The 27,769-nt window shown below is 39.1% G+C and overlaps 1 protein-coding gene across 1 annotated transcript in view; it reads right to left on the bottom strand.

Annotated features, from left to right (window-relative positions):
* Positions 1–1,113: 1,113 nt before the first annotated feature.
* The window catches only part of bc014685 (cDNA sequence BC014685), an 85,458-nt gene continuing 58,802 nt past the window's right edge, over positions 1,114–27,769 (bottom strand). Inside the window, exons 5-7 of the mRNA NM_001016634.2 lie at positions 15,836–15,963; positions 8,052–8,229; positions 1,114–3,015 (exon numbers count right to left, since the gene is read on the bottom strand). Coding sequence (NP_001016634.1) covers positions 2,771–3,015; positions 8,052–8,229; positions 15,836–15,963 — 551 coding nt within the window. The 3' untranslated portion in view covers positions 1,114–2,770. The remainder of the gene's footprint in view (positions 3,016–8,051; positions 8,230–15,835; positions 15,964–27,769) is intronic.

The following is a 27,769-nucleotide window of genomic DNA, read 5'->3' on the forward strand; positions in this document are numbered from 1 at the left end:
CTGGATAAGGAATTTTCTGTATTTTGGATCACCTTACCATTAAGTCTGCTAAAAAACATTTCAACATTAAATAAACCAATAGGATTTTTTGCCTACAATAAGGATTCATTATACCTTAGTTAGGATCAAGTACATGGTACTGTTTTCTAATTAGAGGGGGAAAAAAAAATACTTTTTAAAATGTAAATTACTTGCATAAAATGGAGTCTATGGGAGATGGCCTTTTCATAATTCAGAGCCTTCTGGATAACGGGTTTCCGGATAAGGAACCCTATACCTGAATTAAAAATTTCACTTAAATGTAGTGGATGCTTAATAATTCTTTTTCTCAAATTGCTTTTTTTTCCTGATAGTTTCCGTAATATAAATTGTTATTTGTGTGCTTCATCAACCTAACATTTTCCATTACAGCAAACATGCTGTTTGTTGGTGTTGCCCTGCACAATGCTGACTTGTGCTGGAATCAGCCAATTATAGCAGGAGAAATCTCTTCACGACTAAACTGTGCAAGTTGTGTTGGTAGCAGCCAGTGAAAAAATGTTGGGTTGAGAAACACAGAAATATATAATTATATAATTAATAAGGAAAAAAAAAACTATTTGTGAGAAATAAGAATATTTATAATAGAGATTGTTCCCTCATTTAATAAATGCACTTCCAGAATTTCTACCCTGGAGTATTAAAAGCCAAAACACAGTATCTAAACCAATTTATAACATGGATAGTATATCCATATGGATAGTATATGGGCTAGTATATTGCCTTCCCATGAACCGTTGCTAATACTTTAAGGGGGCACGGTTAGTCCTTTGTAAATTATACAGAGAAATTCATTTCTGGACCTCAATAACTGTTGCAGATTTCCATGGCATGCAACTGCATAGCTTTGTAACCCTGACTACTGCTGATTAGGGTAATCATAGAACTGCAAATACAGCCTTAGCCCTATGGCACATGGGGCACCAAAACTGCCGCCATTTGACATGAAAAGGTAATGCCTGCAACACCAGTACTGCCACTTTTTAGGCTCAGTGTTGTAGTGTAGGTTTTAAAGGGGTTTTTCACCTTAAAATTAACTTTGAGTATGATGTAGAGAGTACTATTTTTAGACTATTTGCAATTAGTCTTCAGTTTTTTATTATTTGTGGTTTTGAATAATTTTTCTTCAGCAGCTCTTCAGTTTGGAACTTTAGCTGCTATCTGGTTGCTAGGCCGCAGTCTGACCTAGTAACCAGGCAGTGGTTTGAAAGAGAGACAGCAATATGAATAGACAAGGACCCCAATAGAAAAAAAAAAATAATACAAAGTAACAATAGCAATAGTTTTTTGGCTGCTGGGGTCAGTAACCCCCATATGAAGGAGTCAGAAATAATTCAAAAACTATAAATAATAGAAAATGAAGACCAACTAAAAAGTTGCTAAGAATAGGCCATTCTATAACATACTTAAAGTTGACCTAAAGAACCATTAGCCTTATTATTACTGTATATGTTTGTCTGCCCCACACTTAAAGGAGAACTAAACCTAAACTAAAAACAAATATGCGTCGAAATGCTGTATTTTATATACTGACCTTCCTGCACCAGCCTAAAGTTTAAGAGTAATAATTCAGGCCTTCAAATTTGTGCACAGGAGGTCAATAATCTGGATTTTTCTAGAAGTGCCAGTGACGCTGACATGCTCTCTGTGCTCTGGGCAGCTAATCATAGGGGTTGTTGCCAATCATCAAGGAGAAAATGATGTTACTACATGGTTGATTATTAAATTCTGATGCTAACTGCACTAATCAGCCTCATATTGTGACATTTATATTCTGTATATACAGTATATTGTGAGTTGGTCCCTAAGCTCAGTAAGTGAAAGCAGCGCAGAACATGTGCAGCGAATCGGCAGAAAAGAAGATGGGGGGCTACTGGGGCATATTTGGTGGCACAGATCTTCCCTGCTAAAGGCCTGTGGTTGCCTTGGGCTGGTACAGAAACCCCAAACACAATGTGCAGGATTGCTAACCTACTTCTTTAGTTAAGCTTTAGTTCTCCTTTAAGCAGAACAGCAATTCTTTTTCAGAGGGATGCTAGAATATCAGGGTGAGCATACACAAGTAGCAGTCAGATCTACAAATTCTAATGGATTATGGTCAAAGGCAAATACCTCTACTGGGCCCACCAACAGGCAATCACTGTTAAATATAAGGCCACCTTGGTGATTTAGGAATTCTTGAAAACTATAATCTCTGAGCTTGTACCATAACAATAAAAATACATTGCAACCAAGGATTTAGATAAGGCTTTCAGGTAATACATATCATCTGTACATATACATGAAATGACTAAGGCCTGTTTGCCTTTTATCCTAAAGAATGGAAGTCAGGCATCTCGCCTGTTCCTGAACTTCATTATCTACTGCCATCCTGTGGCCGCTGTAGTTCAGCAACAGCTGGACTGGAGTTTAATGTCACCATGCTCTAGGCTCTTTTATCATAGAAATATGCTATATCAAAATATACAAAAATTTATATGGCTAATGCATTAATGCCCTATACATAAATTTGACTCATTATAACTTTTCAACTACTACATAGTACATATCAAAATTGTGAATTTGTTTCCTAAACAATTACTTTAAATATATATATATATATAATTTTTTTTTTGGTCATGTGACTAGCCCTTCTCATCGTCCACAATGCAAAGTAAATTGGTCTCACTCCTTAAGGACCAAACGTGGAATTTTCCTATCATGTCCATACATGACATACTGTCCAGTGTTTTCAAATCATAGCCATGTTCTCAGAGGTGCTGTGAGCATGAGGTGTGGCAGGGGTACTGGTTCCTGCCTTATAGCTTTTTGGGGCTCTGCTCGCTTTGAGAAGCACCAAGAACGTATCCGTTGATATCGCACCAAATTCAAAGGAAAAGGTCCCATAGAAGATGAGAACATTGATAATAAAGGTCCACTCGCAGAGGGCTGCCAGATGCTGCAATACAAAGCCTTCCTGGATGAAGAAGACACCACCTGGAAAGGCATAGTTAAGGAAATACTGTATGTTCTGAGCTTGTTAAACTCTTGCAAAAGAAAAAATGATACTATTTAATCAGTGAATATCAGTTAATCAATGACAATAAAGGAATGTTAAATATATCAGCTATTTTACTAAGTCTTTAGTAGATCAACCAGCAAAACAAAATAAACCATTTTTTCCATCCTGAAGTCTGCCATCCTGCAATTGCATAATATTCACCTTTGTTCATGCACATGTACAACCATCAGTCTTTAGTCTGTGCATTTAGTTCATACTTTTGAGTTTTGCTTAGAAAGCTGAAGTTATGTAAAAAAGCAGAGACGCCGGAGCATGATTATAGGAAAATGTACATCACAAGGTTCCTTTTAAATAACCTGTGTGTTTTTCACCCCACATCATCAATTAAGCGGAAAAAATAAAAATACCAAGTACTTTAAGTATAACCCTGCCAGAACATTACTTGTTACAAAAAAAATACAAAATGACAACAGGATACACAATTAAAAAAAAATTGAACAGATATTAAATTGCTCTCATCAAAGAAAGTTGTGCTGTACTTGCTATTACCAGCTGAAAAAAAAGGGTGGAAAAGATGACATAGGGCACTGTTTATGTCAAAGCCTTATATGAGTACAGCTATGGGACCAGTTATCCAGAATACTTGGGATTTTCTGGATAAGGAGACTTTCTGTACTTTGGATCTCCTCTCAGTGGAGACTATGGGAGATGCCCTTCCTGTAATTTTGAGCTATCTGGATAACTTGTTTCCAGATAAAGTATCCCATACCTATATCTGCTTCATGTAGCTGGACAGAAATACAGTTTTATTGGTATATGTGAGACATATGTTCTGTAATGCCCCAAAGGAAACAGCCAAACCATGCCTAATTAGCTATAAGTTGCAGCTATTAATCTTCCCAACTGATATAAGCTAAAAGGCCATATATAGCAAACAAAAAACAAATTTTCACAAAATTCTGCAAGTACCATCTCCTCCATAAGCAAACCTTTATTTCCTACATGTTGTGTGCAGAAATTCTACCTAACAACAACTGTGCCAAATTCATGTAAAATATGATTGAAGTAATCAGTGGAGATCCATGGGTTATATACTGTACATAAACATACAGTTCTTTGCTTAGTTCTTCTACTTTGTATTAAGGATCATAGGAAAAGAAAGATTAAAGCAAATTTTGGAAAGGCATAAAACACAAAACAAAATGTTGTTTGATCAATCTGATTACCCAGAGCCAAATGCAGTAATCTTTTATTTATTCCAAGCATTTAGGCAGGAAAGAAATAAACCAGAATGTATTAAAATGAGAATAATCTAAATCAGAATGTGCAGTCAAGTAATCCAGAAATCTTATTAAAATAGTTAAAATAGTTAGCCCATTTTTCCAAGTTCTTTAAAGGGCCACAAAAGCCTCTTTTCAAAGGAGAACTAAAGCGTAACAAACATTCTGTACCTTATATTTTGAGCTTCTGTACCGGCCAAAGGCAACCATAGCACTTTAGCCCCAGTAGCTCCCCATCTTCTTTTCTGCTGATTCACTGCACAGTCTCTGTGCTGCTGTCACTTACTGAGCTTAGGGACTGACTCACAATATATTGCATGTACAGAATATGAATGCCATTATACAAGGCTGATTAATAAGTAATTAATTTCAGATTCACATTAAATGGTAGGCTAGTATTAAATACTTATGCAAGACTACTGAAATATCATCATTAAAATATATCATTAAAGTGTTCCCAGATTAAGGATAATAATTTCCCAAGAGGCTTTTTTTCTGTTATAAAGTAGACCTGTTCCATGGAATTGACGAATCTGTCTTTAACTGTGTTGCCTTGCACTGCTATAGGTATCACAATTTAAAAAAAAAAAAGAAATGGTTTAACCTTAAAGGGGTGGTTCACCTTTAAATTAACTTTTAGTATGTTATAGAATGATGTATTCCTAGCAACTATAATTATTTCTTATAGCTTTTGAATTATTTACCTTTCTCTTCTGCCTCTTTCTAGCTTGGATGCCGCTGACCCAAGCATCCAAGAACTATTGCTCTGTAAGGCCACAATTTTATTATTGTCGTTACTTTTTATTACTTATCTTTCTATGCAGGCCTTCTACTATACATGTTCCCATCTCTTGTTTAAACCACAGCCTGGTTGCTAGGGTAAATAAGACCATAGCAACCAGATAAATGCTAAAATACACAATGGAGGGCTGCTAAAGCTAAATAATTGAAAAACCATAAAAAATAAAAAATGAAGGCCAATGTCAAATTGTTTTAAAATATCAATGTCTACGTCTTATTAAAAAGTTAATTTAAAGGTGAACTACCGCTTTAATTAGATACGTAATGTGCCACTACTGTAGCTGTGTAGTTGTCAATAGCAACAAATCAGATATTTCTTTCATTTTCTATCTTGCAGAAGACTGATTAAAATAAATTGGTAAGTAGTAGCTACAAAGGAGCACGGGCGCAGTCTAGAACCTACAGTATATCAGTAAAACCCCCTTTGTAATGCCTGTGATTATTCTGTTCTACAATGGGATCCAAAAAGCACTGAACCAAATCAAGGCCTCATTAAAGGAACAGTAACACCAAAAAATGAAAGTGTATAAAAGTAATACCAATATAATGTACTGTTGCCCTGCATTGCTACAACTGGTGTGTTTGCATCAGAAAGACTACTATAGTTTATATAAGTAAGCTGCTGTGTAGCCATGGGGGCAGCCATTCAAAGGAAAAAAGGCACAGGTTACTTAGCAGATAACAGATAAACCCCCATTATATGGGGCTTATCTACTAGTTATCTGCTATGTAACCTGTGCCTTTTCTCCTTTTTTCCAGCTTGAATGGCTGCCCCCATGGCTACACAGCAGCTTATTTATATAGTAGCTTTTCTGTAGCAAAAACACCAGTTTTTTGCAGAGCAACAGCACATTATATTTTAATTACTTTAAAACACTTAAATTTTTTGATGTTACTGTTCCTTTAAGGCACTCCCTGCCCCTCACAACTGCTCCAAACCTCACTATCAAATAATGAAAGATATATTTTCAATGACACTACTATAGAGGCTAACATATATGCAGAGAGTTGTTACAATGTTGTGGGAACTGTTATGCCTTTTGCTGTGCTTCACAGACTGCTAGATATTAATAACTGACATTTATCATTGAATAACAAACTATGTGCTGCTTCCTTCAGCCACGAGTCACAGTCGAGGATAAATTAATAATCTCCATTTATCATTCAATAACCAGCTACGTGCCATATCCTAAGTAAAGGCACAGATGGCCGTGTTTAATTATTGCCTAAGTAAATTCTGTAAAATTAATTGAAAACATAATTAGTCGTTGGACTTTCAATGATTCAGTTCCACAAAATTATGACTTGGTGAGGGGGAGGTGTGTGTGTGGGTGCTATGTTGCACATAAAGTGCTAAATTGGTCACTTTAATGTGTATTAGATAGGGGCTGAGCAGTATATTGACTAGGACATAGTTAATTAAACAGGACTAGCAAAACGGAAGAAAAATATGTACAGCAAGTTTCAGCTCATTGCCTCTTTTTAGTACTAACATAAGTTAGTGTATGGCTAACGCCAGACGGGGCTGATCCTCTAAAAGGTGAATATACACTTTGGTGCCAAAATGCGCTCCAAATGCCTGCACCTGGGCTAATCCAACAGCTCTGGATTCAGGTACAGGGAAAGGCTTACAACAGTGTAAAGGTGGCCATACACGCACCGATAATATCATATGAAACCTCGTTTCGCACGATATTCGGTGTGTGTATGGTATGTCGGCGAGTCGACCGATATCGCAGGAAGCTGCTGATATCGGCCGACTCGCCGATCGGACCAGTTTGAAAATTTTGATCGGGCACCATAGAAGGCGCCTGACCAAAATCTCCCTTCAGCGCTGAATCAGCAGAAGGAGGTAGAAATCCTATTGTTTCTACCTCCTTACCTGCCGATTCAGCCCTGAATGGTGTGTGGCGGATCTGACAATGTTTCGTGCGACCGATGGCCCCACGAAACATTGTCAGATCGCCACGTGTATGGCCAGCTTAAGAGTGGATTCTTGGCCTGTGTTTGTCTGCAGGCAGACAATCAGCCCCAGACAAACGCAGCCCCTATTCCATTAAAGCACACTGATGATGCCTGACATTGTGGGCAATTGAAGTTATCTACATCAGATGAGAAGGGAAATTATTTACTGATCTGTATGATGGTGTATGAACCAGATTGTAGTGTTCTTCTGTATTATATTCACGTGGTAGTTTAGAGTAGACCTCACAATGCAAAAGATTAAAGCAATAGGTCATGCCAGCTTCCAAAAGGTAGCAGAAGGTGGTATAATAATTTAAAACAAAGCAGTGCTTGAATATGTGAAAAAGAAATACTTCACGTTAGGTGTCTTCAACTGCACTGGAATGTATTGTGTAGATTATGACTCCGTCCCCATTTAAAATCTTTAGCTCTCCTTCACTTCTAAATTTGCTATTATTACAGAGATGTCCCTACATTTTATTGCTGGCTCCTGAGGAAGCGTGCAGAGAGCACGTGAAATGCGTTGAGCTACTATCTACTAGCTGTTGTTTTTATATCGCTGTTACACTGTAAGTAGCCTGCACTGAGCAGGGTTTTATCATTCATTAAACGATTTTATACTATTTTTCGCTTCCTTTTCCATTCTATACACATTGAGGATTGTGATCCCACTTCAATCAATGCCTGGTCTGGTTTACCTACATGCTCCATTTTAATGTTGTCTGGTGAGCATTTATATTAGACACACTGAGTAGGTGTGTGCAATTTGGCTTATGGTTTAAGCACTTTTGGTGTTTGGTTCACATAATAACCATTTGATCTGCACTATGTTTTGTTCTCCGTTTTGATTTTATGCGCTTCCACTGACATTACCGCACACATATTATTACAGAGATGTCTGTCTATCTTGGAACATTTTCCCACAGCCATTATTTATCCAAATATGTCAAAGATGTAAAGGATACTGAGAACTAGAATGACCAAGCCAAAGAGAGTGAGAAGGGTGCGAATATGTCCAACATAACAGCCCCAGTAGGCGTGCGCCATGCGATAGGTCAGGAGGGACTGAAGGAAAATAAACAGCATGCTAGTTGGAAACGCAACACCTGCTCCAATGTAATGCAGAACCTTTGCATGATCCACCTAAAAAAAGACAAAACAATATGATTAGATAAAAGGATTAGATTAGAAAACATTTTAGCTGTACTGCAAAAAATGCAAACCTTGAACTACATGGTGCTTGTGTATGAGAGAACATGATATAGAAAGATTCACACTGAATATGAATACACTATATAGCCAAATGTATCCAGACACAAATTGTCGGACTGAGCTTGTTTGGTTTTACCAGGAACCCAACCTCTACAGCTTGCCACAGATCCTTAACATAGATACAACCCCACCAAACCTGCAGTTCCTGGCTTGTCATGGGAACTTCCCCACCCCACTCCCCTACTGTTTACCCTAAGCTTTCAGCGGCACTATAGCAGGTAGCGTAGGGTGGAATTAGTGAAAGGGGGCCAGAGGCCAGTTGTCCCTGCAGACACAAGCTGCACACGAGCCTTACATCCCCATATTATTATTAGTAATAGTAGTGTAAAGCTCACAAACAATTATTCTTTACTATCTGACAGTCCGAGAGACAAGTCTGTGTCATGTCTGAATGCATGCTTCTTGACAGTCCCATGATTCCTATTTTCTGGCAACAAAGTAAGAGAATATCCTTGGCAGTTAAATACAATATAGTCCCCAAGTCTAAATAGAATTGATTTGCTGAGATGGGAGTGGAAAAATACAAGTGGCCTTTACAGTCCTGACCTCAACCCAACTGAACACCTTTAAGATAAACAGGAACTCCAGCTGCCTGTCAACTGAACCCCACACTGAGCAATGGAAAAGCTCAAGAAAGTAAGAATGAGTACAAAGGAAAAAATAATTTATTAAGTGAATGTGGAAGAAACAAACAATTACAGTCTAGAGCTGTGTTAAGACAACTAAGGGCTCTGGCACACGGAGAGATTAGTCGCCCGCGACAAATCTTCCTGTTTGCGGGCGACTAATCTCCCCAGATTGCCATCCCACAGGTGAAAATGTAAGTCGCCGGTGGGATGGCACACGCTGCGCAGGCGATTTCAGCAAATCGCCTTGCTCTTCTAAATGATTTGTACGGTAGGGGCAAGCAAGAGGAGGCCTACATACCTCCTCCCCCTGTCTGATTCTCTAGGATCCTGTGCTAACGCAGTCAGGGCTGTATCCAAAATCTGTGCTGCATGTCTCTTGTGGTCGGGTTGCGGTCTTTTTTTTTTTTTTTTTGCCCTTTGGACAAATAAAGCAACTGGAATTGTCATGTAATCAACATTCCAGATGCTTCTTCAGAGTAGTGGGGGGAATTCCCCCAGCATTTTAATCCCTAAGGTGGGATCTCCACCAGTAGTTTTTGAGCTGGAGTACTGCCTGGTTGTATCTTTTCAGTCATTCAGTTCAATGGAAACTACTGAATGGTGGAGAGAGTACACATGTATAAAACATGTATTATATATCTATATCTATATATCTATATATCTATATATATCTATATATATATCTATATCTATCTACAGTGGAGGAAATAATTATTTGACCCCTCACTGATTTTGTAAGTTTGTCCAATGACAAAGAAATGAAAAGTCTCAGAACAGTATCATTTCAATGGTAGGTTTATTTTAACAGTGGCAGATAGCACATCAAAAGGAAAATCGAAAAAATAACTTTAAATAAAAGATAGCAACTGATTTGCATTTCATTGAGTGAAATAAGTTTTTGAACCCTCTAACAAAAAAAGACTTAATACTTAGTGGAAAAACCCTTGTTTGCAAGCACAGAGGCCAAACGTTTCTTGTAATTGATGACCAAGTTTGCGCACATTTTAGGAGGAATGTTGGTCCCACTCCTCTTTGCAGATCATCTCTAAATCCCTAAGGTTTCGAGGCTGTCTCTGTGCAACTCTGAGCTTGAGCTCCCTCCATAGGTTTTCTATTGGATTAAGGTCCGGAGACTGACTAGGCCACTCCATGACCTTAATGTGCTTCTTCTTGAGCCACTCCTTTGTTGCCTTTGCTGTATGTTTTGGGTCATTGTCGTGCTGGAACACCCATCCACGACCCATTTTCAGTTTCCTGGCAGAGGGAAGGAGGTTGTCGTTCAGGATTCCACGATACATGGCTTCGTCCATTTTCCCGTTAATGCGAATAAGTTGTCCTGTGCCCTTAGCAGAAAAACACCCCCAAAGCAAAATGTTTCCACCCCCATGCTTGACGGTGGGGACGGTGTTTTGGGGGCCATAGGCAGCATTTTTCTTCCTCCAAACACAGCGAGTTGAGTTAATGCCAAAGAGCTCTATTTTGGTCTCATCAGACCACAGCACCTTCTCCCAGTCACTCACAGAATCATTCAGGTGTTCATTGGCAAACTTCAGACGAGCCTGCACATGTGCCTTCTTGAGCAGGGGGACCTTGCGAGCCCTGCAGGATTTTAATCCATTGCGGTGTAATGTGTTTCCAATGGTTTTCTTGGTGACTGTGGTCCCTGCTAATTTGAGGTCATTAACTAACTCCTCCCATGTAGTTCTAGGATGCTTTTTCACCTTTCTCAGAATCATTGACACCCCACGAGGTGAGATCTTGCGTGGAGCCCCAGAGCGAGGTCGATTGATGGTCATTTTGTGCTGCTTCCATTTTCGAACAATCGCACCAACAGTTGTCACCTTCTCTCCCAGCTTCTTGCTAATGGTTTTGTAGCCCATTCCAGCCTTGTGCAGGTCTACAATTTTGTCTCTGACATCCTTGGACAGCTCTTTGGTCTTTCCCATGTTGGAGAGTTTGGAGTCTGCTTGATTGATTGATTCTGTGGACAGGTGTCTTTTATACAGGTGACTAGTTAAGACAGGTGTCCTTAATGAGGTTGACTAATTGAGTAGAAGTGTCTAACCACTCTGTGGGAGCCAGAACTCTTAATGGTTGGTAGGGGTTCAAAAACTTATTTCACTCAATGAAATGCAAATCAGTTGCTATCTTTTATTTAAAGTTATTTTTTCGATTTTCCTTTTGATGTGCTATCTGCCACTGTTAAAATAAACCTACCATTGAAATGATACTGTTCTGAGACTTTTCATTTCTTTGTCATTGGACAAACTTACAAAATCAGTGAGGGGTCAAATAATTATTTCCTCCACTGTATATATATCTATCTATATCTATACTCAGAGTAGGATTGACAGCACACGCAGGGTTTTCATATGAAAAATCACAAAGGTGTAGATGAATAAATGTGAGGCTTTATTCAGTCCGACGTTTCAGTTCCTATCTGGAACTTTCCCTTAGTCTGGGTAGGTCCGCTGTACACCCGGGGGGTAGGCGTTTCCCCCTTACCCCAGGTACGAGTATAAGCCCTGCGGAGGGCTCTGGCACCCGGTATGAATATATGCCCTGCGGAGGGCACCAATCTACACTGCTATCTATACCTCCAAGTGTGAGCCCTAATGTTGGCTCTACATGGTCCTCGGACTCAATACATTGCGCACCCCGATTTTGGCACGCTTCTCATTAGTTTGGGGGCCATTGCAGAGACACTGGGTTCACCTTTACGGTGACCCAGAGGTCTGTTGCTTAGATGTGCCTCCCGGGAGTTGTATGAATCTGGCATACTCCTGATTAACTAGTGAGCTTATGCGGCGACACCGGGTTCACTATTATGGTGACCTGTGTGTCTGCCGCTGGCTCCTTATATATCCTCTCTAGACGGCTGAATACGATGTGGCCTACGATGCCCATTCACTTCTGTGGGGTTGGTTGCCTAGCAACGGCGACGCTAGCAGTATGCTAATGTGCTTTAAGTTCCGTACCTTGGTGTTGGCCTAATGTACTAGCGGTTCCTGCCCAGCGCTATGGGAACAGAGAGTGGTTGGGGCTTTTCATGTTTTGCAACCTTATATTGCTACAAAACGACCAGCTATTGCCATATACTGAGATCTTTTCTTTTATGTACCCTTTGGCCCTGGACACATTGTCCTTATATGTCTATACCTATAAACACTTTTTGTAATCGTTTTTTATGTTTTTTTATGTCTTTTTGTGTTTTCCAGTTGATTTTGTCACTTTGTATATGTGTTAGTGGTTGCCTAGCAACAAGCTTGGCGCCCTTTTGTGCTTAAAAACGTTTGTACTACACTGAGATGTTGCTGTCCCTGATGAAAGTTCCAGATAGGAACTGAAACGTCGGACTGAATAAAGCCTCACATTTATTCATCTACACCTTTGTGATTTTTCATATGAAAACCCTGCGTGTGCTGTCAATCCTACTCTGAGTATCTATACCTCCTGCACGAGCACCCAGGTATTATCTTGTTCTTATGGTGTGCAGCTTTCCAGCAACTCGTTTCTATATATATATATATATCTATCTATATATCTATCTATATATATATATCTATATATCTATCTATATATCTATCTATATCTATATCTATATCTATATATATATATATATGTATATATGTATATATGTATATATGTATATGTGTGTGTGTGTGTTGGCTAAAAATCAATAAGGTATGAATGTAAAGATCACCATGATCCAATCACAACGGAACCATGAAATTCATTGAGGCAGGAGTTACACTGACAGGTACAGATGTTAAAACAGCACTGTATGTTGGTGACAGGTACCATCACAGTCCTCCCTTTTGTTTAGGGATGGTTGTTCCATCTTGGTTCTGGTTAGTGTATTCATGTATGGGATCCATGCAGCAGGCCATGACAAAAGATAAAATTACATTTTGATGCAGTAGAGGAATAAGTTCATCAAAATACAACACACACAGAATCAAAGTTATGCAAAACAAATATGGGTAGATATGCAATGTATTTTATATCCTGAACTTATTGCACAAGCCTAAAGTTTCAGAATCTCTCTCTATGACAGCAATGACCCAGGCCTTCAAAGTTGTCTATAGAGAAAGTGTCAGTGACACTCACATGCTCAGTGTGGTCTGAACAATTGTTGAAAACTATACTTAGAGGTCCTCCCAAATTATCAAGCAGAAAATTAGGTTTCTCTGTCATAGAACCCATGCTACAGGGCTGATTAATAAATTATGATGTTAATTGCACTGGATTCTGAATCTGAATTAATTGCTAATCAGCCTTGTATTCTGACATTTATATTCTAAACATACAGTATATTGCGAGTCGGCCCCTAAGCTCAGGCAACTGGCAGCAGCACAGAGCATGTGCAGTGAATCCGCAGCAGCAGAAAAGAGGACAGAGCTACTGGGGCATATTTGGGGGCACAGAAGGTCACTGCTGTGCCGTTTGTTTGTTAATATTTAGTTCTCCCTTAACCTAACCTAAATACCCTTCTGGGAGGTGCAGTAGGTGCCCTGGTGGACAATATGTAAAAGGTAAGTTGTTTACAGTGACACTATTATACTTATGTATTTGTTGGTATGTGGATTTTATTACAGTTCAGCATGGTAGTTTGGTTAGGTTAATTATGCTGGCTCTGGGTAAGGGTAGGGTAATGATGGGGGCGATAATGTAGCAATTGGCGACCCAGACAGCCCTCCTGAAAACCAGGCTGTCTGGGTCAAAACTGGGCAGGTGGCAAGCCTAAGGGTGAAGCAGTATAAGAAGTGGCATACAGTAGCCTGTGATACCCCAACCCCTATTGTAATAGCAACTAAAGCAGGCCATACACTGCCAACCTGGGCTTAATTTGGCTACCCATGCGCAGGACTATATTGGACTGATCTGATCATTGGCTCAACAGACAAGTATTGTATCTACATGCAGATCACAGTCTGATGAGATTGTCAAACTTGCCCAATATATCTAGATGATTTCGGGCAGATATCGGTTGAGCAGGTCCATTGATGAGGCCCAAATTGGTCCCTTATGTGCAGGGCCAAATCAAACTGATTAGATCATTGGACCAACCTGGGACCTATGAAGGCCAATGGGAAGAGGACTGCATATCAATGTCTTTGTCCAGCATGATTGTCAAACCCTGCTTAACTGATATCTGGAAAATTTGTGGCCAAATATCAATTAACCTCATGTATACATCCTTCTATTCCCAGAGTGAAAATCAGGAGTGTTAAAATAGTTACATCATGCCATACCTTGCCACACACAGCCATGAACATAAAACTGGCACAACAAGGCAATTAAATGCAGGGAACTTCCCCTACTTTTACTGTGTCACAATACAATGGGTGGGCCCTTTTCTCAGATATCTATATACAGTATAAGATTTCCCTTTCAATTAATTACCGATAAAGAAGTTGCCCAGGATGACACAAAGGTGTACAGTTTTAAAAGTCTGTAAATTAAAAACATAACCTATCACATATATGTATTTCAGTATTCATGTGACATATTATATGAATGTATAGGATATGAAAGCTTTTAAAGTTCTACTGTTATTGGGGATTAGAGCTTCCTGGTGTGTTATATGTTATGGCATGAAATAGATATGGACACCCTCACGCTAGTAGTAACTAGCAGCAATCACGTACATGTTCTCTAGCACCACTGCGCTCCTTCTGTTCAAATGTCAGACATCAATATGTTACAGGAACTGCAGAGTGCAAAGGAAACGTTCTATTCTCATATATCAATAGATGGAAAACAATAATTACCTTTATAGTGTTTTACAAAAATTAACACCTTGAATGCTGCTAATAATAAAAGCATAGGTAATATTAATGTATACTTAAACTAAATGTTAATAAAGGAAAATGCATCCATTGCCACCTTCACTCCCGCTCTAGTCCACATCCTCCCTATGATTCCCTTCCAAACTTCTATGAATCTACCATTTCCCTCACATGCCACACATTTTCCATCATCCCATGATTTTTCCCTATCTCCCATCACCCCATGCTTCCCACCCTCCTTCTTACATTTTGACATATGCCTAATTCTTCCTTTCACCTCCGTATCAACCCGTATTGATAACAAAAGCCTGTGTTCAGATGTGTTGATTAAAATGCTTTCTTTCATGCCTTGATACACATAGGCTTAGCTGCATATAAAATTGTGTCCTGTATTCAAGAATAAGGCACAAATGGCTGTTCTTTTGCAATAATGATGTTTAAGTGACCCATTAAAACCCACTCAGTTGAATAAGAATCATCGTTAAGTAGTCATTTTTCACTGCACATGTTAAACACTTGCTGTAATACAATAATGCCAAAGATTTGTGCTTTTCAGGCACTAAAATGTTCTTGGATACAGCAAATAACACAAAGTTTGGATCACTTAAGTCTCTGTAAGATATTTACAAGTCCCTGAAACACTGTTTTATGATTTCCCGTTTGTTCTTACATATGGAATTCCTTAAGACTTGCTACAGAATGAACCCTCCTGGCTGTTGAATGACTTTCAGAAATCTACATAAAATGTTCTTTTTGTCTCCACTTTCCTACTCCAGAGATGATCAACATGTGTTTCTCCAGTCTGGGCTGAGCAAAAACTCCCAAAATTCAATAGCGACCTGTGGGCGCTTCATGCAACATTTCAGCACCAATGGTAAAGTACACATTGTGGATTGCTGGGAAGGAATTTACAAATACATCAGTTTTTAATGACTGCCCTGTCCCATTACGAATCTGTATCACACTGCATATTATAAAGTAGGTAATACAACTCCCAACATCCTTAGACAGCAGGAGAACCACAGGCTGGCTATTATTTTGATTAGGTCCTCTTACCTGAAAGCTTCCAACCATTGTAAGGCCAGCTGCACAAATCCATCCCAAGATAAATGCCACTGTATTCAACAGGGAGGGACCATAGCGTTCAATAACAAAGGCATATCTGAGTAGGCCAATCAGCATCACTGCAAAAGAAAGAAAGTGCAATTATTTACTGTACAGCAGACTGACAGAAAAAAATTAAACCTCCAACAACAATCAAGATTTTAACAAAAGTAAAAAAAATCAGTAAACCAGGATACAATCAATTTCATAAATCAGATGCAATAGTACGATGATTTCATTTGCACATCATCTCACATCTGCACATCAAGACAAATTGTTGAGACAATGGCTATGGCTATTGGAGAGTTCACCAAACGAGCAGATCTTTCCTCAGTATGACCACCTTGAGATGAGCAATAGTGGATTGCATATATGGGATGCAGGCTATTGGGGAGAGGAATGATGATGCACTTTTCGTCCCAACGGAATTTTTAAACCTGCCCAAGCGACATCTGGCCGCTGTAGGGTGGAGATGTCGGGTAGGCCCGTCAGAGGGCCCCCCCCATATATGGGCCGATAAACTACCAGTGTGCTCTGTCGGCAGCTTTTATAAGCACGTGTTTGGCCACCTTTATATTACAAATTTTTTGTCTAACCCGAGTCTCTCCTAGCAGAAGTCTATAGGTTTATAGCATTTGCTTTGCCCAGGTATGAGTAACCATGTATGCATAAGAGATGCTGTCCTTAAACATTTTAAATCATTTCACAAAGCATTTATGTAGGTAATACAAATTTCTGGTTTTCCCACAAGGAGATTCCTATTACACTTTATGAAAATAAGTGTGGTTTTAGCATATCACAGGATTTGTATTTATTGACTGGAGACACTGAGGATCACTATACATTGATATTTCTCTATAGATTTGCTTAATGCATACATTAAACCTACGTATATTTAAATTTCCATTTTTCTAAACCTTTTCTGAAGCTTTTACGTTAATGTTAGTGAAAATCCAATCAAAACCACCTGTCGTTTTTAAAGGAAAACTAAACCTCCTCATCAACTCTCTCTTCACACCACCATCAAAAGTGGCCATTATGTTTGTACCTGCTATAAAATGCAGGGTTGGCGGGCGCCATCTTGCACCACTTTGGATTCTCTTCTGACAGCTGAAGCATGCTCAGTTGAAACTAGGTCTGAATCAGCTTCAACTGCACATGCCCTGAAATATTGAGTGCTGGAGATCTATCAGAAGAGCATTCAAAGTAACATGAGATGTCACTGGCCAAACCTGCTGGGCAACTCTGTATTTTATCGTATCTGTGCCAGCAGAAAAAAATTGCTGTGTGTGCCACTAGCATAAAGTCTGTATATAAAATATAGCATTTATACCCATCTTTTGTCTAATTTAACTAATGGTTTGGGTCCCAAAATTCAGTCCCCATTGGAATCACGTCGCTTTCTATTGCCCATACTCTAACTGCAGTGCCAGTTAAGGTGGCCCATACACGTAGCAATTCCGATCTTTCGATCATTTGTTTCCTCCACTGACATTCAGGGCTGAATAGTCAGATGTGGAGGTAGAAACAATAGAAATTCTACCACCACCTGCCTATTCAGCCTTGAACACAGATTTTGTTCAAAATCTTTTAACCCGACCGAGACGACCGATATCCATAACCGTTGCAATATTGGTCATCTTGTTGATCCATGCACCGAATAATGTACAAAATGAGGTTTCGTACCATATCATCAGTGCGTGTATGGCCAGCTTTAGCATATTATTATATATTATAAGTATTGTATTGTATATTTTTAGTATCATATTATTGCATATTATTAGTATTATATCTACTATTAGTAGAGAGATTTGCTTGGACCAAATACATTGAAGCTTTGTTTCACACATAGTACAATAAAAATTAATTTCTGGCAACGTTGCAATGACAGAACGAAGCAAAGAGTACCAAGTGTTATTGTGGTTTTCGACTTCCCCTTATCAGTTTCCCAGTTTTCTAATTCATATTCCAAAACTTTGCTTATTGTGGTTTCTTTTCAACAGTCAGGCTTTGGTCTGTCAAGTGTTAACAACTTACAAACAGCGGATGTTTATAAAAAAAAAAAATGCAGAAGTAACAGTGAAATTACACAAAGAGGCATGTCAAAACAGAAATTCTGAAAAATCGCTGGGAACCAGTATTACCTCTAAACTGTGCGTGCACCGGGTATGACACAAGCATACAAAGGCAAAATGGTACAGGTATGGGTTCCCTTATCCGGAAACCCATTATCCAGAAAGCTACGAATTACGGAAAGCCTGCCTCCCATAGACTCCATTTTAATCAAATAATTCAGATTTTTAAGATTGATTTCCTTTTCTCTGTAATAATAAAACAGAACCTTGTACTTGATCCCAGCTTAGATATAATTAATCCTTATTAGAGGCAAAACAATCCTATTGGGCTTGATTAATGGTTTATTGTATTTTTAATAGACTTTAGGTATGAAGATCCAAATTATGGGAAGATCCCTTATCCTGAATACCCTTGGTCCCGAGCATTCTGGATAATGGGTCCTATACCTGTATATTATATATCTATATTTAGTAGTTGCTTATTGATACCTACATTTTACCCAGCTTTCAAAAACAATGTTTTGCATGAGATGAAATAAATGTGATGAAATGAAAGAAAGTTGAGAAATAACATGGGTTGAACTCTTTTCTTACTTTATCCCAGCTACAATTTCCTATAGCACCCTGAGTTCACAGCGGTTAAGAGTTAATTTTCTAGGATCTTTGGGTGAGTCAACTAGAGATTTTCCCAGCATGATTACAGGTAGATAAATTGCAATGATTCCACACAACTTACATTTGCCCTACAGTGTGCCACAAATTCAGTTCCTGCCCCATATGGGTACTGTGTGTTGTAGAAGTGCCACTTTTTCAGAGTTGAGATTATTGGGGGTTTGTACATGGAATTTCTAAAGCAAATGAATTTTTTTTTTCCCAATTCCCTGAATGTTATATGCTGAATGGAAACAGGAAGTTCAGGCCCATGTGCCAAATCAAAAAAGTTCCACATGTGTTTAAATCTTGGATTGAAAGCATAACATGTTACAAGTTTCATGCAGGCAGTCCTATTAAACACACACAGCACAGGATGATCCGATTATGTAATGGCTTGGTGTGCAATCAGATAAAAAAACACTTCAGTTCATAAGGGAGATGCATTGATATTGGGTTATGCCCAATCACCACCTGCTGTTTGCTTGGGCAATCACTTAAAAGCAAAAAAGCACCGCTATCTGCCTCATGTCCAAGCAGCAGGTGAAAGGACATGAAAGGTAATGGGGTGATTTTGGACACTGCCTCTGAGCTACTACAAATTCCCCAGTGGGCTATAGGTCTTATGTGCAGTGTAGGACCAGGGAATTTGGTGTCAACCGGAGATCATCACTTCAAGGGTCCACCGGCCTAGCTGCCAAGCCCTTTCCTTTGCCACCACAAACACATATTTACCTCCAAACCCACCAGCATTTCAATGCTGCTAGTGTGGATGTTTATATGGATGTATGGTTGGCTTTCCAATTGAATTAACTTAAGACAGTGAAAAATTAAAATAAATTTACATCAAATTTACATCAAAATAGTGTAAATTCATAAAAATCAGGCAGGTGGCTACCCTAATGATATTATCGCTTATAAAATCTTAAAAACATTCCTTGTAGGGATACATTTCTATGCCATAATCATGAATTCATTTTACCAGTTTTATTTAAAGGAAAAGTAACACTAAAAATTTTTAACTAAAAAATCTATTCTACTCTCCCCCAATAATTGCCCTATCCTGAAAACCATTTGTTATTTTGAATGCCTTAGTAGAAAATACATGTAAAAAACTTGGCTTCCTGTCATTTGAACAAAGGCGATACGGCGATGCCGGGAAAGTATCAGGAGATGCATCAACTATGCAGCGATCGATTGATCGAGCCTAGCCTGACTTCTGTATAGGAAGGAGTCAAGCTAGGCTCTATCAATCGATCGCCGCATAGTTGATGCATCTCCTGATACTTTCCCCGGCATCGCCGTATCGCCTTTGTTCAAATGACAGGAAGCCGAGTTTAACAGGTATTTTCTTCTAAAGTATTCAAAATAACAAATGGTTCTCATTATAGGGCAATTATTGGGGGAGGGTAGTTTTTTTAGTTATTTAATTTTCAGTTTAGGAGCTCTCCAGTCTGGAGTTTCAGCAGTTTGGTTGCTAGGGTCTAAATTACCTTAGCAACCAGGGAGTGGTTTGGATGTAGCCTCACAGAGCAATAGTTTTTCTCTGCCAGGGTCAATTACCCCCATTTTATAACAAATAAATAATGAAGACCAATTGAAAAGTTGCTTAGAATAAATCATTCTATAACATACTAAAAGTTAGCTTAAACCTGAACCAACCCTTTAAGTCTGCTAAATATAATTTAAACATTAAATAAACCCAATAGGATTAATTTGCTACCAGTAAGGATTCGTGCTGCATTATTAGGATCCAGTACATGGTTCTGTTTTATTATTACAGAGAAAAAGAAAATCACTAGAATTTGTATTATTTGTTTGAAACAGGCTCTCTGAGAAATTGCCTTCCAATAATATGGAGCTTTCTGGACAATGGGTTTCCGGATAAGGGATTCCATATATCACAAGGCAGTTATTTTCAAGCTTTGTGTGCTGAGGAAGGAAAATAAAATAAAGATGTCTTGTGAAGTTAATGGCAGGAAGCCACAGTAAACAGCAGAGCACAGGGTAGCACTTGGCCTTAGAAAAGAGACACACCAATACAAACTGAAAGAGGGCACCATGTAAATCCATCCATTCTGCCAGAATTTCAGTAGCTGCTCATCAGAGCATTGGGAGCTAAGGATGAAGAGACATTTTGGGGGTCTGTTAATCCTTCCAGTAACAAGAGCATGAATAGGAAAGATGCTGTTATATTATACAACTTAACAGTATGTTAATAGTTTAAATCATTTTTTTTAAATATTTTTCACCATTGGCTTTGAAATAAACCTGCATTTCAACTGTGCGGTTTTTTGCAGGGGCACAGAGTAAAGCTTTATTACACAAATACCTGCTGAGCATGCTGAAAACTTGCAGGCCATGGCCAAGAACAACAAACAATGCAGAACTAACCCATTGTGTAGCAAAAACAGCCATGGATTACAACTGAGGCATAATAAAAGGGCCGTAGAGGAGATCTGAAGTTCTATAGTCTGTATATATGCACCTAGCCTGTGGCCTTTGGTCACATAACTCCTCTTTCACATATGTAAATCATTCTTACTCAATCGTACAAAACTGACAGTTGCTGTAGCAGTACCTTATCAGCCAAAAAAAAAAAAGATCAACATGACTTACAAGTAGTTTTTAGTGTCAGTGTCACTTTAACTACATTCGCCATTGTCAGAAACCTTTTTGGACCAAATAGCAGCCTCAAGAGCAAGGCCATTAGGTATGGAATTTTAAGGTTGTGATATAGGCATGGACCTTTGGTTGATAGGTCTATAAGTAGGGGTAGTCACAAAAAAACGAGCACTTTTGGGCCAATATGAGATTATTACGACAGCTAAGGAAAAGTAGACTAAGTGGGAGTCCAATGAGATAGTCATGGCATCCACACCAGTGGCTTTGGGATCATAATAGTACAGTATGATATGGCTTGTTGACTGAAAGTTTATGCCATCAGGTCTATTTGTGACGATCCCCACCTGCAGGTGATTTGTAGTTATATATCCTGGTTTCAATTCTCTGTGATCCAGGGTTTGGCAGCTTAGGAAGTTCACCTTCATATTTTCTTGGCATTTAATGTTGATGGCAGTGATTTGGTTTGCATTCTGTTCTGCCCAAGACAGGATATGAAAAGCAATTTCCAAGTTTACTGTATTGTGAGTGCCCCCTTGAAAAATATGTTTTGTTGCATTGATTTGTACCCTGGAGGAAGTCTGTCCAAAGTTGCAATGTATGTCTAATACGAAGTACACTGATCGGGAGTTGTGGAAGAAGAACAGGTTTGATTACCTAGCAGCATGAAGAAGCATTGTGAAGGAATCTTCACACTGCTATAGCTAATGAAGAGGACCTTGCTAGTAGCTGGAGAGTATCATATGTAGCATTACATAAAACTGAACTGCATTGACCATTTTTGTGAAGGGGGAAAGTAGATCAAAATCTATGAGAAGGGGTGAGTTCTCTGGATACATGTGTTGGCAATAACTTGTTTGCAAGATGAAGCGAAGGAAGTATAAATGTTCTTGAGTAAGCTATTTGTTTCGGGATTTATGGGATCTTAATGGAATGGCCATCCTCCAGAGGAATATTAGTGCACTGTGCCAGTCTAGCATATGGCCTGGAGTTTTTCTTTCCACTGCTTTTTGATGATCTTGTCTTGATTATCACTGTCTTACAGACCAGAAAGGTTCTTTGGGTTTTCCTGGCAATGCCAAAAGTTTGTCAAGGGCTTTTTACCTCTTCTTTTTTTCTTGGATTCAAGTGATAAACATATTTACTAGAAGGGATTATACTGCCTCCGACTGAGATCTTTTAGGCACATCTCCCACTGCTATTGGTTCGGAAGTATCTACTTTTTCAGGAGAGAGTTCATCCACAGATGGTTCAGCAATCGCAATGAGGTTGAGTAAAGATAAAGTAGTGGTTACAGAATTGTTTTTTTGCGTTGCCGCTGCTGTGAGTTTTTCAATGAAAGCAGTCATCCCTATAAAGGATGCTTGCCAGGCACCATAAGAGGGGGTTCTGCCCTAGTGGGCAACATTCCTGACGTTTTGGCTCTTCATTTTTTATTTATATATTTTTTATAGGTTGAATGGGGGTTATTGACCCCAGCAACCCAACAATTTTATTGTAATTATTAGTTTTGACTTTTTATCTTTGTATTCAGTCTCTCTCCTATTCATCAGTCTCTTATTTAAACTGTTTACTGGTTGCTAGGGTAAACTGGATCATATCAACCAGATAGCTGTTGAAATGGAAAACTACAGAGTTGCTTAAAAAAGCTAAATAATTCAGCAACTATAGATAACAAAAACGAAAGACCAATTGTAGGTTGTCTCAGAATATCTATGTCATACTAACAGTTAATTTAAATGTACCCCCCCCTTTTACTCCAAATGGAAAACATGCAAAGAATGAGCAATTTTCTATTCTCTCATCGCAATAAATGTTTCTTTAAGAAGACAAATCATTTAAACTGTACCTGGCACTATTCCCAGTTGTATAAACTTAGCATAGTCTGTTTTGACGTTCTCTTGTTTTTGATGTAGTAGGCACGTTACATTTTTCATTGCAGTACATGTAAAAGAAGGTGTCTTTTGACCTTTTAGCTTATAAAGCAGCATTAGTGACTTCAGACTCATTTACCACATTAAACCACAGGAATGATTAAAAAAAGCCTAAATGAGTTGCTTCTGTATGTGCTTTGCCTATTGGAACATTTAAATAATTCTGCTATTGTGCTCTCGCTTTGCAGCAAAAAAGCTCACATATAATAACTATACTAACTTGATTTTGCACATTTCCTGCACCCATGTGTCCATACATTAAATGGTCAATAGAAAGTGGACACCACTTCTACTTATTGGAAGTTGGCTATTTAAGCCACAGCCATTTTTGACAATTCCTTGCTTTTCTACTTCCTACTTTGCTTCCTATTTCGTAGCAACAATAATCCCCATATGTGGAATATTAGTTCTATATAGAGATGGGAGTGGAAGACTGGCACCTTCAGTGCTCACCCCAACTCATTATGACAGCACACTGCCCCATCATTCTCTCTGGTAATATTAAAAATGGGTTTTTGAGCTATAAAGCTAAGGCAGGCTTACTAAAAACAGGCAAACATACAGTCACTTAATGGTCCAAACTAAGGGACAATAGTATCACATCAGAAAATCAAGTGCACACAAGAAAAAAAGAAACACATGCATCCTGCACCATGGTAGAGGAGGCACTGGTCTCTTTTAATAAGGCAGCTGTATAGTTTAAAATATATTAAATTTTATTAAAACTGTTATTTTAATTATTTATTTTATTAACGATTATTTTAATAAAATAAATTTTCCATCAGGACAAATAGTCCTCAATTCACCAGGATTATTGTTTTAAACAACTCCCCCAAATACAAGTTGCCTGGGCAGTAAGGTCAAATCAGCCAAAACTGCCCGAATAAATCTGGGCATATATGGCCAGCTTAAGCCTCAACAGTCGCCTTGGAAAAAAGTCCAACTACTGCACTTGTGAGGCACATTATAAGCTTAAAAACCCACAATGTGCCCCTAGAAAAAGTAATTTAAAAAAAAAATCCCTTGGGACAGCAGTTCCATGGTTTGAAATCTCTCCTCCGCAGCATTTTAAATGTATGATGCATGCAGTACAGTAAAGTAAATATGCCTGCCAAAAAGAGAGACATAAGGGCTTTCTAGCACCTAATATCTCTAAGAGCCATACGCAGAGTAACTGTCCTTGTCTTCTCTCAGAAACAGTACCTGGTCCCAAGGTATTATGTCTTGTTGAAAACCCAACAAAATGCACCATATTCTATTAACCCCATGATGGCTGCAAATAAAGCAATGGCCATTTAAAATGATTGACATTTTTAAAGTTACTATATAAATATAATGCATTAAACTCTTTTGGGCAGGGTCCTCTCTACCCCTTGTACAGGTGTGGGACCTGTTATCTAGAATGCCTGGGACCTGGGGTTTTCCGGATAAGAGATCTTTCTATAATTCAGATCTCTATACATTGTCTACTAAAAAATGTAAACATTAATTAAATCCAATAGGATTATGTTGCCTCCGCTAAGGATTAAATATATATTGGCTAGGACCAAGTACAAAAAAAAAGTACGGTTATTGTTATTACAGAGTAAAAGGAAGTAATTTTTTAAAATTAGAATTATTTGTTTAAAATTGAGTCTATGGGAGATGGCCTTCCCGTAATTCAGAGCTTTCCTAGATAATAGGTTTCCAGATAAAGGATCCAATACCTGTATCCGTTTTTAACTGTTTTAGCATAAATCTGTGTGTTCAATGTATATACCCATTTATTTTACAGTGCTGTGGAATATTTCCATTTTATAAATACGTGTTAATAATAATTGATTATTCATGCAACTATGTTTTCCTAAACCCTTGCTACACATTCCCACAGTATCTATTGAAATTACATTTCCAAACAAAGATGATTTAGAAGGAATTTCTGCAGATAAATTTAAGCAGCTTGCATTTGTCTTTTTATTCAATGTTATTTTCAGTTATTTGAATTTCTGTTTTGGTTTACTCTAAAGCAGCGTTTTTCAACCGCTGTCTAGTGTGCCGCGAGATGTTGCCTGGTGTGCCGTAGGCAGGGCCGCAATTTTTACTTTAATAAAATCCAGGCCCTGTCATTGGTTGCGCCCCGTGTGTACGGGTGACGTCAGTACGCACGGGGCGCACCGTTATAAAAGGGCCTGTGTGCGGTCGCGTGTAGGCAGAAGTGCAGAGGTGGTGCGCGTGAGGGGAAGATGCTGCTGAAGCCGCCGAAGAGCAGAAGTAAAATGCTGCTGGGCACCAATGTATTAGGGGGGGCCACGGGGCACACTGACTTATGGGGGCACTGCTGCTGGGCACCAATGTACTAGGGGGGCTGGCTCTTGGCACCAATGTACTGGGGGGCACTGCTGCTGGGCACCAATGTAGTAGGGGGGCACTGCTCTTGGCACCAATGTACTAGGGGGGCACTGCTGCTGGGCACCAATGTACTAGGGGGGCACTGCTCTTGGCACCAATGTACTAGGGGGGCACTGCTGCTGGGCACCAGTGTACTAGGGGGGCACTGCTCTTGGCACCAATGTACTAGGGAGGCACTGCTGCTGGGCACCAATGTACTAGGGAGGCACTGCTGCTGGGCACCAATGTACTAGGGGGGCACTGCTCTTGGCACCAATGTACTAGGGGGGCACTGCTGCTGGGCACCAGTGTACTAGGGGGGCACTGCTGCTGGGCACAGAGTTAAATTTTTTAACATTTTCTAATGGTGGTGTGCCTCGTGATTTTTTTCATGAAACAAGTGTGCCTTTGCCCAAAAAAGGTTGAAAAACACTGCTCTAAAGAGCAATGCTATCTGCTTTTCTAGGGTCAGTGAACCCCTCAACCAGAAAGCTGACTTTTACACTCACATAAAAAACACTGTTTGGTTTTAAGTGTAATACTGGTGTGCACTGCAAACACCAAAATCTCTGATACTTAACAATGATCTTGGCTTGAACACTCTGTAATATCACGCTCTGCTATAAAGACATCTACAGTCATTAAGTTGCTGACATGTCCCAGATAATGAATGGCACGTGGCTAGCAAGAAACATATTTCTCTAAGTTTAAAACTAAGTCGTTTTTTTTTATTATACTCAGTAGTACATAATCATTCAAAAGTGTTCTAATGTTTAGGAGCAAAGGCTCAATGACATCAACATTCATTTGGCTCTGAGGCCCCAAAGAAATACTTTGCATCATAAATACTGAAAACATTCCAATAATAGATTCTTCTCATGCCTTCTCAAGGGCCACTAACACCAAAATATAAAAGCTTTCATATGCATTTAATGTTAATATACTATTACCTTCAGAAACACTACTATGGTTTATATAAGTAAGTTTTTGTGTAGCCATTGGGGCAACCACTAAAGTTCAGCAAAAGATACATTTTTACAGAGCAAATTGACAAGCTGTGTAGAATACTTTTAGATCTTTAACTGGCCCCTTGCATTGTTTACACCTCAGATTCAGGCTGTAAACCCCTGTATTGTTTAAACAAGTAATCCCCTGTACTGTTCACACCTTTTACTCCCTGCATTGCTCACACCTCAGACTGTAAGTCCCCACATTGTTCACCTGTTCATACCTCAGGCTATAAGAGCAGTGCCAGCATTGTGCCCCCGTATGTACTGCTGTATGTGTCTGCCATACTGCTTTAGACCGATTCACCAGCTTATCTGCCTGTTTATGAGGGCCCCCCAGACCGACTCCCTGATCGATATCTGCTGAAAATCAGCCAGGTCTCAAATGGGCAGGTTACATTTTTAACGCATTGGGGACTGCATCAACTCCTATGCCTGTAGGCCAAACAATCAAATTAGCCCATTATCGTCCACTTTAGGTGTTAACAAGTATGACCAACTTTAGGCTAGTGCCACATGGGCAGACTCTTGGCTTGCAGATAAGAGCAGGCCGATAATCTACCCCTCCGCTTTAAAATTCTGCAAGTTGCACCTCCGGGTGTAGGAATTTATCAGCCTGAAACTGTATACTTGAGCAGTTTCCAGCATGTGTGGGACTAGCCTGTTTATAAGCAAGTCAGTAATCAGCACTGTGGCACTACCTTTACAGGAAAATAAATAGGGGTCAAATGTGTTCATAGCTCTAAATGTCAAATGACTGGTATCAGTACAATCCCTCCACCATGATCAGGTTCCTAAAGCTGTCCATTCATGGCGGTGTAATATATTTGTTGCATAATGTACATATCCAGCATATTATTTTACTACAGCAAGAAGAGACCTGCGCTACCAGGAAGGAGGCTAAGCAAAGGAGGAGCAGTGTAGTGTCTAGCCAGATCATTGCAAAACTACTTCTGGGCACAAGCTGTACTTCTGAAAAACAAATATATTTACATATTTCTGTACTTTGGCAGCAGGTCATATTTTAAGGGTATTATTTTAAAGATTCAATATATTAAGCAACGTATAAGTCATCACTGGTTTAAGATAAAAAATTATAAATCCTTTCAGTTGCATTACTGATGCTGTTCATTCACAGTTTCCCAATTTCCTTCCTTGCTCTTCTATGCGGCCACTTTAAGCCCCACAAGAAAATGAATGCAAAACTTGTAAAGCCTTAAAACCACAAAC

Source organism: Xenopus tropicalis, chromosome 7, assembly GCF_000004195.4.
Source record: "Xenopus tropicalis strain Nigerian chromosome 7, UCB_Xtro_10.0, whole genome shotgun sequence".
Classification (NCBI taxonomy): domain Eukaryota; kingdom Metazoa; phylum Chordata; class Amphibia; order Anura; family Pipidae; genus Xenopus; species Xenopus tropicalis.